We start from the raw sequence: 15,704 nt of genomic DNA, 5'->3' as shown, positions 1-15,704 counted from the left end.
CTTTATTTCAGGAAATGCAGCTCAAGGGAATGGTTCATTTATATTTCTTAAAAGAATACAGGCAGCCTTGAGCAGCTGACAGCACAGTAATCTTCTCTCCCAACACGTTTGTGGTTTCCTTAATACTAATGCATTAGCCAGGGAGAACGAAGCTATTCCAACCAGGAGTCCCAGCAGACTGTCTTATCTGAGACACCTGATCCTCCAGATGCACCCACTCTTGAGAAAGATTTCTTAGCATGAACTCCTCACTACAGAATATGCTCTAATGAAAAATTTAGAGATACAAGTTACTTTGAGAAAGTGTAATTTGACAACTTCTGTTTACTTTCCATCTCAAAAGAAAGCCTGTTTAAAGAGGTTTTTTAGCCTGATTACAAATCAAAGGTGTTCAATTGTTTCAATGCTACAATCTCAGAGTACCAGACAAAAACTTCAGATTACTTTCCTATGAAGAGGTTGTCTGAGTATGCTCAAATTATATTTGCAGTACTTTAGTCTCTTTAAACTATATTAAGGTTTCAATCACAGCAAAAAAAAAGAAAAAGTTCCAATATACCAACTTATTCAGGCCCTCTGCAACCAAAATCCTCCGAGATTGCAAGTTGATGCTTTCATTGCTCTTGCCCTCTAACTACATTTCAGCTTTACTGACCTTATCATTGTTCTTCCCCTCCCTGCCCCAGACAGCAATTATTTTGTTAGATAATTCCCCTACAGGCCCCACGATAATGTTTTCACTAATTCTGTTATTCTGTTTCTGGAAATACATTTGTGAACAGAACACAAAGGAAATATTCCGACATTTGAAGCAGCTTTTGTATTTTTCTGTCCTTCATCCTTCTATTTGTGTTGAAGGATGGGAGAACAAACATGAAAATATCTAACAATAAGACTTACTGGATGCACGTGCAGATGGTACAAGCAGATCCCTCAAAGTGCAGAGTATGGAGAGGAGGAAAGACAGTACTGAGATTTTAGTTGAAGTAGGCTATCACAATCAAATGCAGTCGTCTTAACCAGTACCTATAATTTTGCCTTTCATTTTGTTATTGAGGTTGGTTTTGTTTTGCCATTTAATTTCTTTTTAATAAATGAAATACATTATAAAAACTGATAGAGCCAAAAATTTTGTTGAAACTATGTCATAAAACAAAAAAACAGATGAGAAGGAATGTGTGAGGATAAAAGCATTCTGACATTTCACAGAGCTTATTTTTGAACTATGGACTGTAAAAATTAATCAGCCCAAACAGACCGAAGCTATTACCTTTCTATTAAACACTGTGTAAGAACTCACCCCCTAGGTTTTCAAAACAACAGCTCAAATTTCTCCCCTTCAATTTTAAGCTTAATGTTTCACATTTTCAAAAGACCCTCAACTTCACAACGTTTCAGTCACAAGCACTTTCCCATTGCTGGTGGAGGAAGTGGGAGCAGCAGTTAGTTAATCACTGTTGGGAAAGAGCTGGCCTTGCAGAGTATTAGAAAGCACAAGGCAAATGGATGGACTACAAACGAAACAACTTTGTGTACAGACTGATGTTACAGTTTGTGACATCATTTTCAATGAATAAAAGTGACCTAAATCTTTCCAGTCTTTTAGCATATCAAAGATAAAAAGAAAAGATGCCTGAAGAAAGAAAAATGCAAACATTAACACAAGCACACACACATCTAATTTGCTTTACTGGGTTCTCTTGAGCGGCTTACAGGCTCCCTTTCAACACAGGGCAGTGTGCCAGCCAACAGGCAAGAAGTGGTAGTCTCTCCCCAAGGTGACTTTCACTGTTTTAGCATGATAGGTATTCGGCTTCCAGAGGGATTATGAAGTTGAAATGAAGTATTATCTGCTACATCTTTTGTGCAGTGAATGTTATGTAAGGATTTAGTCAGTATAGTACTAAGAGAATAACAGTTTGGCAAAATTACTCAGAAACATCTCTTTTTGAGAAGGCAGATGTTCTCTATTTAAAATATGACAAATACTAAATTCTATTATACCTTCTTCCTGCTTCACTGCTACAGGCATCTTCAAAGATGTGGGGAAAAGCACAGCAAAACTGTCAATGCTTCTGGATTAAGGCTGTTTACTTAATACACTATTGAAGAGAAAAACCTCTATAAATTATGGTTCTGAAACAACAACAAAGGGGGGGATAAAGGAACAGCAGCATACAAGGAACGTTCACATTTACAGCTTTTGCTATGCTTCAGTTCAAGAGGAGGCGTTTCAGAGGCATCACTCTCCAGCAAGCTAAAGATTCATACAATTTAGCAAAAATAAACGGCCATTTTCTATTGAAGAATCCAAAAATGCATACTAAATGGCATTAGGTTGACTAATCTCCACATAAGCTATCCGGCAAAAAAGCATACATTAGGAACACATCTGTGGTCTCTTTGGCTCTTAAAAAAACCCCCGTGACCTGTGTTATTTACTGTCAGAAGAAGCATCTTGTGCTGCCACTTTCTTTGCAAGACAAATATGCTGGAGATTGTGCCTGGCACTGTCCAATACAGCCTTCTAGTTACAGAGATAATGAAAACAGGTTCTCAAACCTTCCTCAAAGAAGTCTAGAGCAAGCACAACAACATAAAGCATAAAAACCTTTATTTGCATGTTGTGCTAACTACCTTAACTGATCACTCAAAGTAAAAAAAAAACCTGAGCCTAAGCCTACACCCCCCACCCCTGACATTTAATGAACACACTGTGACTATCTCAACTTTAAACATTACCCTCATTAAGTAACAGATTAGATATTACTGCAAGTAGACGTGAGGATTGCCACCAAGGGAAATGTTGCTCCTTGACAAGGATGAGAAGTTATGTGCACACTAAAGCAAGACCAGACTGTTTTTTTTCGGGGGGGGTGGGGTTTTTTTGTGGATTTTTTTTTTTTTCCTTTTTTTTTTTTTTAAATCTGGGAGTGAACAGGCAGAGACACAGAACTGCAACTTCTGGGCTCAAAGATCCTACTACTACATAGTGCATGCCCAGCAGGCACGTGCTCGCATCTCTCATCCCAGAGAAATGCTTTCCTTCACCGTCCTCATCTGAGCAGCAAGGTCAGAATTTTGCCACTGCACACAGATACCAGGAAACTTAATTTTCTCTGTAAGGCTCTCACATATAGTAGTATGACCTATAAAAGCACTATGTTGATACCTATTAGAAGTGATAGTAAGTCAATGCCAATTAACTCCAGGACACTTAACTGATGCTACTAAACCCCAGTGACAACAGTTTTCATTTTCAGATTCCCTACCAAAACAAAAAGCAAGCTGAAGACCATTGTGGTTAAAAAAAAATAAATTTGACCTCAGATTCATATCTAACAGCTGTTAAATCTATGCTATATTATCACAGCCAGGAAAAGTCAAAACAAAACCATTGCAGAGACAACAACCACCTCAGCTAAGTCACAGCACCTCTTCTGACAGTCAGCGCTGAGCCAGCCTCATCTGTGTTTTGACATTTTAGAATCACTTTTCTCAACAACTGCTTTATTTTTAATTATTTTTTTAAGAGTTGGTCTTTTTAGCGATGAAATACTAGGAAACGCCACCAGATAGTACGCAAGCTGAAGTCAGTGGCGTTATTTGAAAAAACACAAATGAAGATCAAGACAGCTCTGCACCCTCCCCCATTCCGGACACACTTCAGTGCCTGGAATGAAGTACAAGAACAGGAGAAAGCCTTGCTCTTTGAAATGGAACAGTAGCTCTGGGGTTGCTGTTTTTCCCATTTTTCTTTTCCCATATGCAGACACAATGCCTGTTTTGGAGCTGCCACTGTCCTTTTCCGTGGGAAGATGGACAAATAGCAGGCACACCACACACATGAGAAAATCGCACCTTTTATGCTATGACAAACACGCAGCTTTATCAGTGGTCTGACTATTTCAGACAAACTATTTCACTCCATGTGGTCCTGTTATCTAGGGACCATTGCATGGCCTCTCCTCTATTTTTACAGTCGTAGCTATCATTTTATTCCCTCGCATAGCTGCACTTACAGTCTTCTAAAATTATTCACTACTATTAGTGCATATAAAAAGGTGTCCATCACCACTGTAATTTTATCACTTCCTTCCTGTAAATAACAGTTGTTGTTGCTGCCACTAGAAAGAAAACAGCATTTCTTTCAAGTAAGTCACGGACTAAATAGATTAGATAATTGAAGAGCTAATAAAAATGTGGAGTTTTTGTTTGTTTTATTTTAAGACCTTCATCTTCTCCCAAAAATTAGAAAATAGGCCAGTTGTATTTGTCCTCTAACTGCAACAAATATTAAACCAGACACTCAGTTTATAGGAATGTGTGCAGGCCCGCTGACCTCAAGAAATCAACGTTCATTTACTCCAACCTGAGGATCTGATGTCCTGAAGAGATATCTTAGAGGACTGCAATTACAGAATGCCAGTAAAAATAAACACCAATTTATGCAGTCACCTCTGTTCAAGTCCTTTTAACACAGAGAGCAGTTGGACAGTCTTTTTTTTTTTTTTAAATCAGTGGTGTTTAGAAGTTTTTAAAAAGGGAATCCTATAATCTTTCACATGACGAAAACCAAACAAAGACTTCAGCTCAACTTCCAAGACTCAAACAACAAGGCGTATTAATGTTCCAGTGGTACCCAAAAGCATGCGAGGCAGCCATGAACATACAGCACCTGCTCAACAGAGATTGTGAAATTCTCTTACACAAGGGAACAAAAAGGCATCAGGAAAATTAGAACATATCCAACACCTGTAATCCAGCTGAAGCTGAGGTACAGGTCACTTGAGAACACACCCAGCTTTCCCCATGCATGAGGAGTAAGATTCCATTCACAAAATTGTTGCAGAATTTAAATGCCGTGGTGCAATTTAAATAGGATGTTTCTTGTTCTCAAGGACAAATGCATAATCGCATATTGTTATTACAGATCGTAACTAATTTGAAGACATATTTCCAGGCACATCGTCCTCAGCTGCAAAAGTAATTTACTCTAAGCCCTACCAACTCATCTAATTCTCATAGCACTGTATGTGTTTGCAGGGCAATGCTGTGAACTGTTTCAGTAAAATATAGTGAATCTTAAAAGAATAAACAATCTAGAAAGGGGTTCTAGTGTTTTTGTTTGCTTAACCTGGATAATTTCTACTGTCCAGCTCACAGTTCTGTGAACAGCTGTGTTGGCACAGCTGATACAGAGCAAACTAGACATAGAGGAGAAACTGGAAAAACCCTGAGCCCAGCTTTGCTGGCAAACAGAACATTCCAAATCACTGAGGATCACAATAGCATGATTGCCACCACTCATGCTACTCCCTGCTATTTTTATTTTGTGATTAGGTAGTATCTTGCCATTTTCCTCATTAGTTATTATCCTCTCACCTTGGTTTCTGTTCTCCTTGTAGTTCCATCTTCAGAAGTGACAATAGACACATGGGAAGTGGGAGTGCCTGGGTCTTCCTCCACAGTAACTGTCTCTTCCACCATTTCTTGAGGCTCTTGCATCATTGCTATTGATGTCTGGTTACTGGGGCTTTGTTCCTAAAGAAACAGGAAAAAAAAAAAAAATAAAAAAATTAACTTTTCACTTCTACTATCATGGTATAACTATTCTATTGATTTCCGCTTTCTCAATTAAAAAAAAAAAAACAAAACACCTCACATTTTACCCAACAACTTGCAAGTTGAGATTCAGAGAAAGAAGTATTTACTGTCTCAAAAAAGCATGCTGCAGCAACACTGGTATGGCTGAGCTTAGCTTAGTAAATGGAAATCATGTGAAGCATCTATCAAGCATTTCATATTTATAGGCAACCTACTACAGACTAGCAGACTACTTACTACCTTATATTTAAACCTGCTTTAAGCTTTCTCTCCAATGCCTAGTGTAGGAGGAGAGGAATTTTTGTCTGTAGAAACATTCATTCTGTTCTGCAGCGAAACAGGACCATTGGCTTTCACAGCAGTTAATCTTACACACCATTAAAAGTTTATTTCCATCTGATAAAACACACTCAGTTGCAGACTACAAAAGGCTATAAAACATCAAGACCTACTGTTAAAATGACACCTTTCTCAAACTGTCCCAAACAATGATAATTTTAAAAAATGGATAGTTAGAGATTAATAGCTGAATTATGTGAAATGCTACCCCTTCTGACATCTTCCATTTGAAAGTCTGTAAGATCTAACTGGCTATAAGCTTATTTAAAATTTATAACACATAGACAACATAAAGAAACACTAAACAGAAAGAAAGTAGATCAAAGGCCGGTTCTTACAGGGATAGTGCCCAAAGAGACAGCTTCTGCCTCTTGCCAGCAATAATGCCTGAACTTTCCTTTTTCTTATACAATTGTGTGTCTCAGCACAGAAATCAGAGAAGCTCCCCTTTGGTAGATGAATGTATTTCCGAAGTTTCACAGCAAGTGGCCAATAAAGAACCAGCTTACATACTGAGAAATAAGACTTTCCGCAGCATTATGAATCCTCAACTATGTGAAATGAAATGACAGACTGTTCATTTCATTATATGCCCTGAAGGTATTGGGCTACACAGGCCTCAAAGCCAAAGCAGGGCTTCTATTTGCACATCTTGTCAAACAAGCACACAAAGGACATCCTTTATTAAGGAATATATACACACACACAAATATACACAGAGACACACTTTTTTTTCATTAAAAAAAAAAAGGGAAAGGAATGACACGGGGCCCTAACCTGCACAGTGAACCCACTTTTCCTAAAGAAAACACCGTGGACAAATTCAGTATACCTTTACACCTCATGGGAAAACAAAATGACTGTGATAAAACTGTTGCCATGCAGGTGTTGAGTCTAATTACATCAAGGTTTAAATGTTCTCTACCTGTGAGCAGCTTCATCATCAGGGAACTACAGCATTTTATTTAGAAAAATTGCATTTCATCCTAGCGATGAACTCTCGATTGCCCCCCTTGCTGTGCCATGTTTGGTGCAAGCCCTGCAGGACAGGATCCTTCCGAGTGACTTTATGCTGCTGAGCAGGAGCAGGGTACTGAGGCCTCATTAAGCTCCACAGGGAAAAGCATCATTTAATCCTTGCATGATCTGTAATTTGCTTTGAAACAAGCCAAGATGCCCCTGTTCAGTTTCCTTTATTTACAGCTGTATTCTGACATTCTGGGTAAGGAAGTTGCTTTCATTTTCAGGTAAGCACTAGTATTAACCGAGACCATGACAATAAGCCTCAGGCAATCATCTCAGTCAAAATGCAACATGGACAACCTTCAAAGGTAACACATGCTGGACCACCAGAGGTGATATAAGCAGGCACTACTTCCATTTCCATTGAAACCACAGAATAACTCAGGCTACAAAATCAATCAGTGAGAATAAGGCTTCTGAAATCCTAAAGAAAATCACTCCTTCCAGTCTGCAGTGCTTAATCATTATGGCCAGTAACTTACAATACACACTGCATCCTTTATGATATGGTTCAGATATCAGATTGTGTCTTCTGCCCACAGCTTCAGAAGGGAAACTAGCTCCTGGAACAAATACGTTAATCCCTGCACATTTTTCTTGAGTATACTATGTTCTAACTGCAACTCCCTTTTCCCCACTCCCCAGTAAAGCTTCCCTCTAAACAGAAGAATTTACACAATATTGCAATACAGTAAAGACTCAGAACTTCCATTTGTCTTCATGCAACCCCAGTCTTATCAACAGCAAAGGAACAAGTTCCATGTAGAAACTTTTTCCATTACACCTCGTCCCTGTAAACCTCCTCGTCATCTACAAGGCATCGAATGCCAAAACTGCTTCAGGATGGGACCTTCTTACTCCTCTCACACAGGTGTGTACATACACACATCTCATCCATCATCCTCATTTTAAACTGCATCTTGAGATGACTGCATGAGTTTATGTGTCTCTGTTCCCTCCAGATTCTTGAGAGGCAAACTCCGCTTTGCAATAATAAACCTGAGGAGATGGAAGGTGGAAAGAAATATTTTGCTCTTTGAGCTTTTGCAAAACTTTTTCTGTATGAAAAAAATGAAGTCTCCCTTTGTATTCAGACTGCCTGTGGGCAAAGCAAACCTTTAAAGCTGGGCACCTAAACATGAGCAAATTCCAAACTAGAGCATATTGACTTTAAATGAGTAGTGTGCGAGTTTTTATCCTCTGGCTGCTTCTAAATGAAGATTCAGGGAGATATGGTACAGATCTGCATTCCTACAAGAGAAAACTATTGTTAGCAAATAATCGTAAGCATCAGAAAGAACAAAAGCTTGCAAAGTTCAAGGAAGATAACCCAACACAGACAACTAACCAGACTGCATCTTCTTGTGTCTTCTTTCTTATTATGGGAGCTACTTAGGACAGCACATGAGCAAAGAGGACAGCACATCATCCAGTTTACTGTTCCTTGGATTAGTTTACGGTGGTTCTTTTATCTCCAAACCTAGCCCCTTCTCCACATCGCTAACTTGGAGTTGTCAGGAGCCAACATTAATGTAAAAAAGATGCAAAGATTTTATTATCTGTTTTTAGTTTCCATCATTAAGGATTTTAGGTCATCACAAATCGCAGAAACTGGGACACATTACACCTTTCAACCACCTTTCTCTGTGCTTGGCTTCTAAGGCAGTATTTAGGACGCCCTTTTGCTAAATACATTTCAGCATCTCAGATTCCAAACATTGGCAGCTAAACCTAATTGTTCAAGTGAAATACAAGTTGCCAGACAGAGCTGGAACATGACACTCCTAATAAGTAACGCTACCAGCAGTTCCCTGCCTGCCAGAGGTAGGTAATTCCAGTTTAGAACACCACACGCTCCTTTGTTTACCTTGCTGAGGGCTTTTAAAGCAAAACCAAGCAGACAGTTCCTCTTTTTGTACCACGCTGGCCAAGTCCCCATGGTCCTTCCCGTACTGTCAGACCAGAAGGTGTTCCCCAGCACCGGAGGGATTTGCCATGCCACAGCTGAACAACAGAATGGTGTCAGGGAGCGCAGGGGCCGGCAGCTCCCTGAGGGACACGGCACCGGGACGGACCCCGCGGATGGCTGGGATGGGGCCCACTTCCACAGCATTCCGAGCCAGAAGAGCAGGACAGACCTGAGATAGCAGCCAGGCCTAACCGAGAGGTAACAGCACGGTGATGAGGGAAGCTCAAGGCCGACCTGGGACACCAATCTGCAGGTCAGGGTTAGGATTGGGCCCAGAGACAGGCCGGCCCTCACGACCAGGCTGGTCTGAGGGCGGGCTGGGACGTCCACCTGCGGGGTCACCGGAGTCCAGGGCCAGGCATGGCTGTCGCTCAGCTGGAGACTGGTACTCCTCCAGCACAGCCCACACACAGACTGAGGGCCCAGGGCTGAGCTTCAATAAAGCTCCCAGGCCTCTGGGCTGGGGATGTGGGTGGAAGCCCCATGCGAAGGTGGCCAGGGCCACTGAAGTCTGTCAGTGCCCTCAGGGCCCCAAGAGATGCCCACAGCCCCTCTAAAATGGCAGCAGGAGTTCTCTTGCAATAAACACACACATTTCAAGGTGATTACTCCCCCTTCCCCCCCCCTTTTTCCCCCCCAATAGCTAAGTACTATTCATGAGGTCCCTTTCAAATAATAATCTTTGGCTTCTTCCAAGAAGATTACCAAACACCATAAAATTATGAAAACAGATTCCAATGCAGTTATTGCATACTGTGTCAGTAGTCATGGCTTTTCTCCCTGCTTTTTTGAATACCAAATGAATCCTATCCTGTTAATCTGTGCTTGCATCTCCACCACGCTTTTAAAAAGCCAAGCTATTTAAAAAGCAAAACAACAATCAATTTATCCCTAGCCTGTAAAAGTTAAGTGCAGATGAAACAGCTAAAGACCTTGTAAAATAAGAAAGAATCATAAAATAACAGTAATTTTTGTTTTGTTAAAAACCAGAGTGATTTACCATTTAGGGCACATATCTCCTAGGGCTTATTTTGCACTAGAATACTACAGCTTCTATAATCATCACCATTTCAATTCCTAGAGTTATACTTCCATCAAAGCAGCTATTTTATATCTTTTTTAATAAAAGAATAACCTCCCCCAGGAGAATCAGACATCCTACTTTAAAACAGTAAACAAAGTTCTTTATTCTCTGCCTATGAAACGATTTAAAACAGCCTGAAAATAATACAAAATTGCAGGAGATGATTACTTCCACTAAAACAGTCCCTCTTCAAAAACACTGAAAACATGTACATCGAATCCTCATTCTCCCAGAGATACCCTTTGTTCAGTAGATTGCAATGCAGGCTATTCAGGCTACTGCCTACTCCAGGCTACTGTCAGATACCAAATTTGAAGGTTTTTGTAAAGCACAAAGGCTGGATTCTACACCAGTGGACATACTTGTCCTCAGTCAACCCCAGCACAGACAAAGCTCAAGTGTATCAACTCCTGTGAAACACATTACAAGTCTGGGCATAATTAATGGCATTGGACAACAATGCTAATTGAATTAAACGTGGATTCTCTCTCCTCCTAATGCTCTTTGTTTAAATTACTTATTAAAGCTGCAACCTCTGCAAAACATGAGATTATTTATAAGCGCAAAGCAGGCAAACATCAGTTTTGTCAAAGTCAAGTCTCATGCTGACGTTCTGCCCCACTGCTCTCCTTCCAACTTAGGTCCGTGCTTCCAGCTCTGTCATGACCTCAAGCTTTTTATTTGCTGAAGGCATGTGGAAGAGAAAGGAAAAAAAAGGCAAGTCTGCAGAAACACATCAATCCAACAAGTCTATCTTGAGATCTCCATCAGACTGGTACCCCAATGGACATCCAAGAAGAAGAAAGTCACTGGTGGAGTTTCTTGAACATGATGTATTTGTGCCAGACCTTTCTCCAATAAAAGATCCAGCTCCCCAGCAGCTGAAGACTCTCAAATCTGATTACTACCCCATTTTCCTGCCTTGTCAGACCTCTCTTTCTTTCACCACAGCCTGAAGATCCCTGCTGTGTTCTCAGTCCTGGATTTGTCCAGACAGCTTTTTGTGCACGTCAGTAGTGCAACAGCTGGGATCCAAGCTAACCTGCACACGTACTTCACTGAGCCTGTATCATCTGAGAGGCAGCTGCAGAGGAGACCATCTTACTCTTTTTAGCTCATGCTTCAGGAACAGAGAAGCAGGTAAGCCCTAACATATAGCAGTGCTTGCATTGCTGCGAGGCAAGGAACCTTCTGGAATAATACAGAGGCCTTGCGTTCAAGGGCTGCCATACGCTGGACTCCTCCAGTTCATAAAACACAGCAAGGACCAGGTCTGCAGAACCAAGCCCAGGTGCTCAGTCACACCTATCCAAACTCTTCACAATCAGGGGAAACGCTGCTGCAATGGTAACACAATATTTAGGCAAAACAGCACTGAAACAACAAAAAACGCATGGACTAGCCCATACAGAAACCTAAGCAGTGTGTACCTCTGAAAAGAGAGTTTGCAAGATAGACAATGATTTTAAGATGGGAATACATAAATATCTATAATAAATATGTTGCAGATAAGCTGATCTCCACACATAGTAAGCCTACTTCTCTGGTTAAATGTCACGTGAAACAAAACATGGGTTTTGTGTATATAAATATATATATGTATATATACAATGGATGCAGCTCACTTCAATGTGAACCCAAACACATTAACCTGCGACAAGCTTCAGGCTCTCTGTTAGAGCTCTCCCACAAGCTCTACCCTAAGGCCAGTCAGTCCAGAACATAAGGAAAGTGTTAGCCCTCAATGAAAGCAGGCTGTCCTGGCATGGGGCACCAGAATGAACTCAGCCACACACCACAATGCACTAACTGTTTCCCCGAACACTTACACGCTTCCTTTGTCCTTTAGAAACACACACGACAAGCAACTAACAAATAATGCCAAGAGCTTTTTAAAGCACCAAGGTTAAAAAGGAACATTTCAGCAACTGAAAAAACACCCTCAACTACAGAAGTTTTGAAAAGCCACAAAGAGCAGCTTTTTTTTGCAAGCAGGCATGGTAATTCACCATCTGAAGGCATCACACCTTTCAGGGAAAGCAAGAGGCGGAGGTGAAGGAGAAGGAATCAAGACCCAGAAAAGGCCTGTAGCAGTAATATTCATCCCTCAAGTACTGCAAGACACACTAGGGTTCTGTTCAGCCACGCGGTAACTGCCCATCATCAGGGAAATCTACAGTGCTTGCCCAACGGTCAACAAAGAGGGCTTTTATGCTATTTTAAACAATCTGAAGTGTCTCAGTTAATGGAAGACCGGGCAATTGGCCCTCAACTATTTCTAATTGACTGGAATGATGGATGAAGCTAAAGGGAAAGCTGACCCACTGAACTTTTCCATACAAAGCTAGAAAACTGAAGGAGATTGTAAACAGTTTATAAGAACGAGAAGTGGGAGAGGCAGAATCCCAGAAGCTTTGCTTCTCTCAACCTGCTGTTAAGTTGTTTCAGATGAAGGAAAACAAAGAGCTTCAACTCAGAGCAACAAACAACAAAAAATAAGGGGAAGGCCTAAACAAATAGGGTATTTTCCCATGCTCTCCTCCCCTTTCTCCAGAAGCTACTTAGCTCTGCCATGCAAGCTGGTCCTTTGAATCAGAAAGGGCAATTTGTCACTTTGACAAGTAAGACGTCACTCAGGGCTCTGTATTGCCTTGCCCTGCTTTTCAGATTGACTGGGTGTTAACCAAAGATGTCAAGACATTACATCTCAGTCAACTTCAACAGATGTGATAATACATGCTTAAAACTTAAGCGTTTATCAGTCCCACTATATTAAAGGTAAAGCTCAGCAAATCACGCATGCCCATTCATTTTCAGAACAAAACAATCACTAGTAGCTGTTGTACTGCAAAAGGGCAATACTGCTGCAGTGCGATAGAGCAGTCTGCTGACCTAAACAGCTCCTCGGAGGGAAGAGCGAGGACACACAGCTTCCAGGTAGGGAAACGGATGCATAACAAGTTCAAATTCTCAAGCACCTATCTTCAGGCAGCGTAGAGAGGTATCCAAGTGCACAATAACTTAGTTCTTCCTCTTCAGTCAAAAAAGATAGGAGCTTCAGAGAACAGTTCAGATCTTGCACAGACTAAATCACCTCCTTGGACACATGCAGTTCTTGCCACCAATTCTGCAGGGAAATGACATCAAGCACTTCGAGACAGCATTAAAGCTCGGGGATGAACCCAGGACTCAGAGCCCTGATGTAAGAAGTCTGTGGTAGAACTCAGAACTGGATGAGGTTATCACAATTCATCATCTTATCCCTTAGTCACAAGCCCTATTTGTCCCCACATGGTTCAGCACGATCAAGTAGTAAAACAGAAGCATAAGCCATTATTTTTAATATGATAATGATAAAGGTAAAAAAAAAAAAAAAAAAAAAGAACGGAAGAACGGACACCTGGCACACACAGTATTAGGGTTAGCCCTATTTCTCTTAGCTGTCAACAGCACTGCTAGTGTTTATCTGGAACATTTGCCCACTAGGAAACCATACTAAACGAGCAGGAAATGACTGTTTCTCACCAAGATTCGTACAGAGAGTTCACTGTGATTTGCCAAGCTACATCCCGAAGACAAACACAATGCAAATCTGCATGCCTAATCTTTGACCAAACCCAGAACAGATCTGACTTGCTTCCTCTCTGGAGTCTTTCAGATGAACTAACCGAGGCTAAATTAGGGAGATTTTCAGTAGGATGAGGTTACATCATGGATTACAATTTTCCAGCAAGCTTTTTCCTTCATCCCCACCTGCTGCCTCTACAATGCTGGCATTAAGGGTGGTGTGGGATGACTCATTTGTACATTCCTTTCTGCAAGACAGGCATTCAAGCTTTCATTTCTTCTTAGCCCCACAGAGTTTGGGTCATTAATTAAACTGATGCATGTAGTACTGGATACCAAGTCCAGAAACTTTCACGCACATATGAGTCAGAAGTACAAGCTAGGTCCTTCATCTAAAACAAAAAAAAGAACCACCAGTTTGGCAGAGTACAACAGCAAGTTTCTTCATGCAGTCTGTGTGTCCCAGACTCTACCCCAGCCACTTAAACGCATCACTACTGCGTTAAACCAAAATCTGCCAGACTCAGCCTGTCAATTTTAGGCTAACACATGCACGCCTACTTCTACTGCTATAAAACTACCTTAGAGAATTACTTTTTGAAGTTCAAGGCAGATGTAAGCCATCTCTGCATTCTTTGAATCATGACCACGACTGGAACATTATTTGTGTGTCCTAGCAGCCATATCAGATCAGTGTTAAATTTAACTAATCTCCTCACCCACCCACAATCTTGCCTGTAGATCTGAACGACAACAAAAATGCTTTTTGTGGCAAAACACATTGCCACAGCACAGAAATGGGGGGGAGGGGGGAAGCTTTTATAATCTTGAAGGAGGCAGAACAAACGGATCACTGATGAATTTTTAAGCCTGCATTCCAAGAAAGTCATTTCTTAAATAAATTATTTCTCATTCTAGGGAATACAAAGTGATTGACAATAAATCTAATCACCCGTCTCTTAAGGAATGTGCTTGCCACTGTCTCCCACTATTAAGCACCAAAGAAAGTTTGCTTGGCACCAAGACAGCAGGACTGCTTCAGTCCAAATAGCTCCCCACAAGATTGCCCACGTTAAATCACATTCTACTTCTTCCCTCTGCGTTTCACCCCCTTCCCTCCCAGCTCCACACCAAAAGCCACTGTCCAAAACAAATCCCAACGCCCCCCAAAATCGCAGGAAATGTGTGAACAGCCTATAACACAGGCCTGACTCTCAACATTATCTAACCCCAGAGAGCAAAAATGTGACAGCAGGAAAGAAACTGTGAGGGAGGTCTCTGGATGACTACAAGTCCATTTGAACATCAAAAGATACAAGCAAGCCAACAAAGCCAGAGGCTGCTCCATCTGCTGTAAATCTTCCAAATGGAAGAGATTCCAGCAGAAAGACAATTTTCCCAAGTGCAATGCAGTTACTGTACTATTTCAACTACCCAAGAGAGTTCACCGATGGCTTTTTTTCCCCCCATTAGCCCGTTTACTTCACACATTCTCTGTTTATTTCGTAAGACTGAGCTTACAACCCCTACTTGTACACAGACTGGAAAGACAGCAGCAAGACCTGCTAAGCCAGCGTTAAACTATCAACAAACAACAGAAAGAGAAGAAAAAAAAATAAAGACGAAAGAGAGCACTTGGATATTAGGGAAATGTTGAGTAAGAACATTTCATAATCTCTATCTGGCATCCGCATGGTCACTACCAGGACACTCTGTTCACCTCTCCTGCCCACAGGTGGGGAGGGATGCGGGCACGCTGCAGCAGGCTCAGAGCACGCCTAACAGAATAGCCAAAGAGAAGGATCAGGAAGGTCCCTCATGCAGCCCTAAGGTCCAAGCTATTCACCTCACAGACAAGGTGAAGGGGCGATTTGATTACAGTTCAAGTGCCTAAAGGTGTAATGAAAAGTTGATAGAGAACTCTTCAGCCTCACAGATAAAAGGTTTAACTAGTCACAATGTCTGGAAGCTGAGGGCTGACAAGACATGCACATTTTGTTTTAATTTTTAGATAGTAAGTATGAGCAGTGTAAGTAAGAAAAACTCGCATGTTAGTATTTTGCTAACCACTTAACAGGTTGGACCAAATTATTTTAAGAAACTTGTTCCTATTTA

The 15,704-nt window shown here is 41.1% G+C and overlaps 1 protein-coding gene across 2 annotated transcripts in view; it reads right to left on the bottom strand.

The window, feature by feature from the left end:
- ARVCF (armadillo repeat gene deleted in velocardiofacial syndrome) overlaps nt 1-15,704 on the bottom strand; it is a 165,616-nt gene that overhangs the window by 87,591 nt on the left and 62,321 nt on the right. For both annotated transcript variants that reach the window (XM_009888118.1, XM_009888117.1), the window contains exon 2: nt 5,386-5,544. In XM_009888118.1, coding sequence (XP_009886420.1) covers nt 5,386-5,544 — 159 coding nt within the window. The remainder of the gene's footprint in view (nt 1-5,385; nt 5,545-15,704) is intronic.

This window comes from Charadrius vociferus, unplaced genomic scaffold, assembly GCF_000708025.1.
Source record: "Charadrius vociferus isolate BGI_N301 unplaced genomic scaffold, ASM70802v2 scaffold326, whole genome shotgun sequence".
Lineage (NCBI taxonomy): Eukaryota > Metazoa > Chordata > Aves > Charadriiformes > Charadriidae > Charadrius > Charadrius vociferus.
The sequence above is the reverse complement of the archived record's forward strand: the minus strand, read 5'-3'. Positions and strand labels throughout refer to the sequence as shown.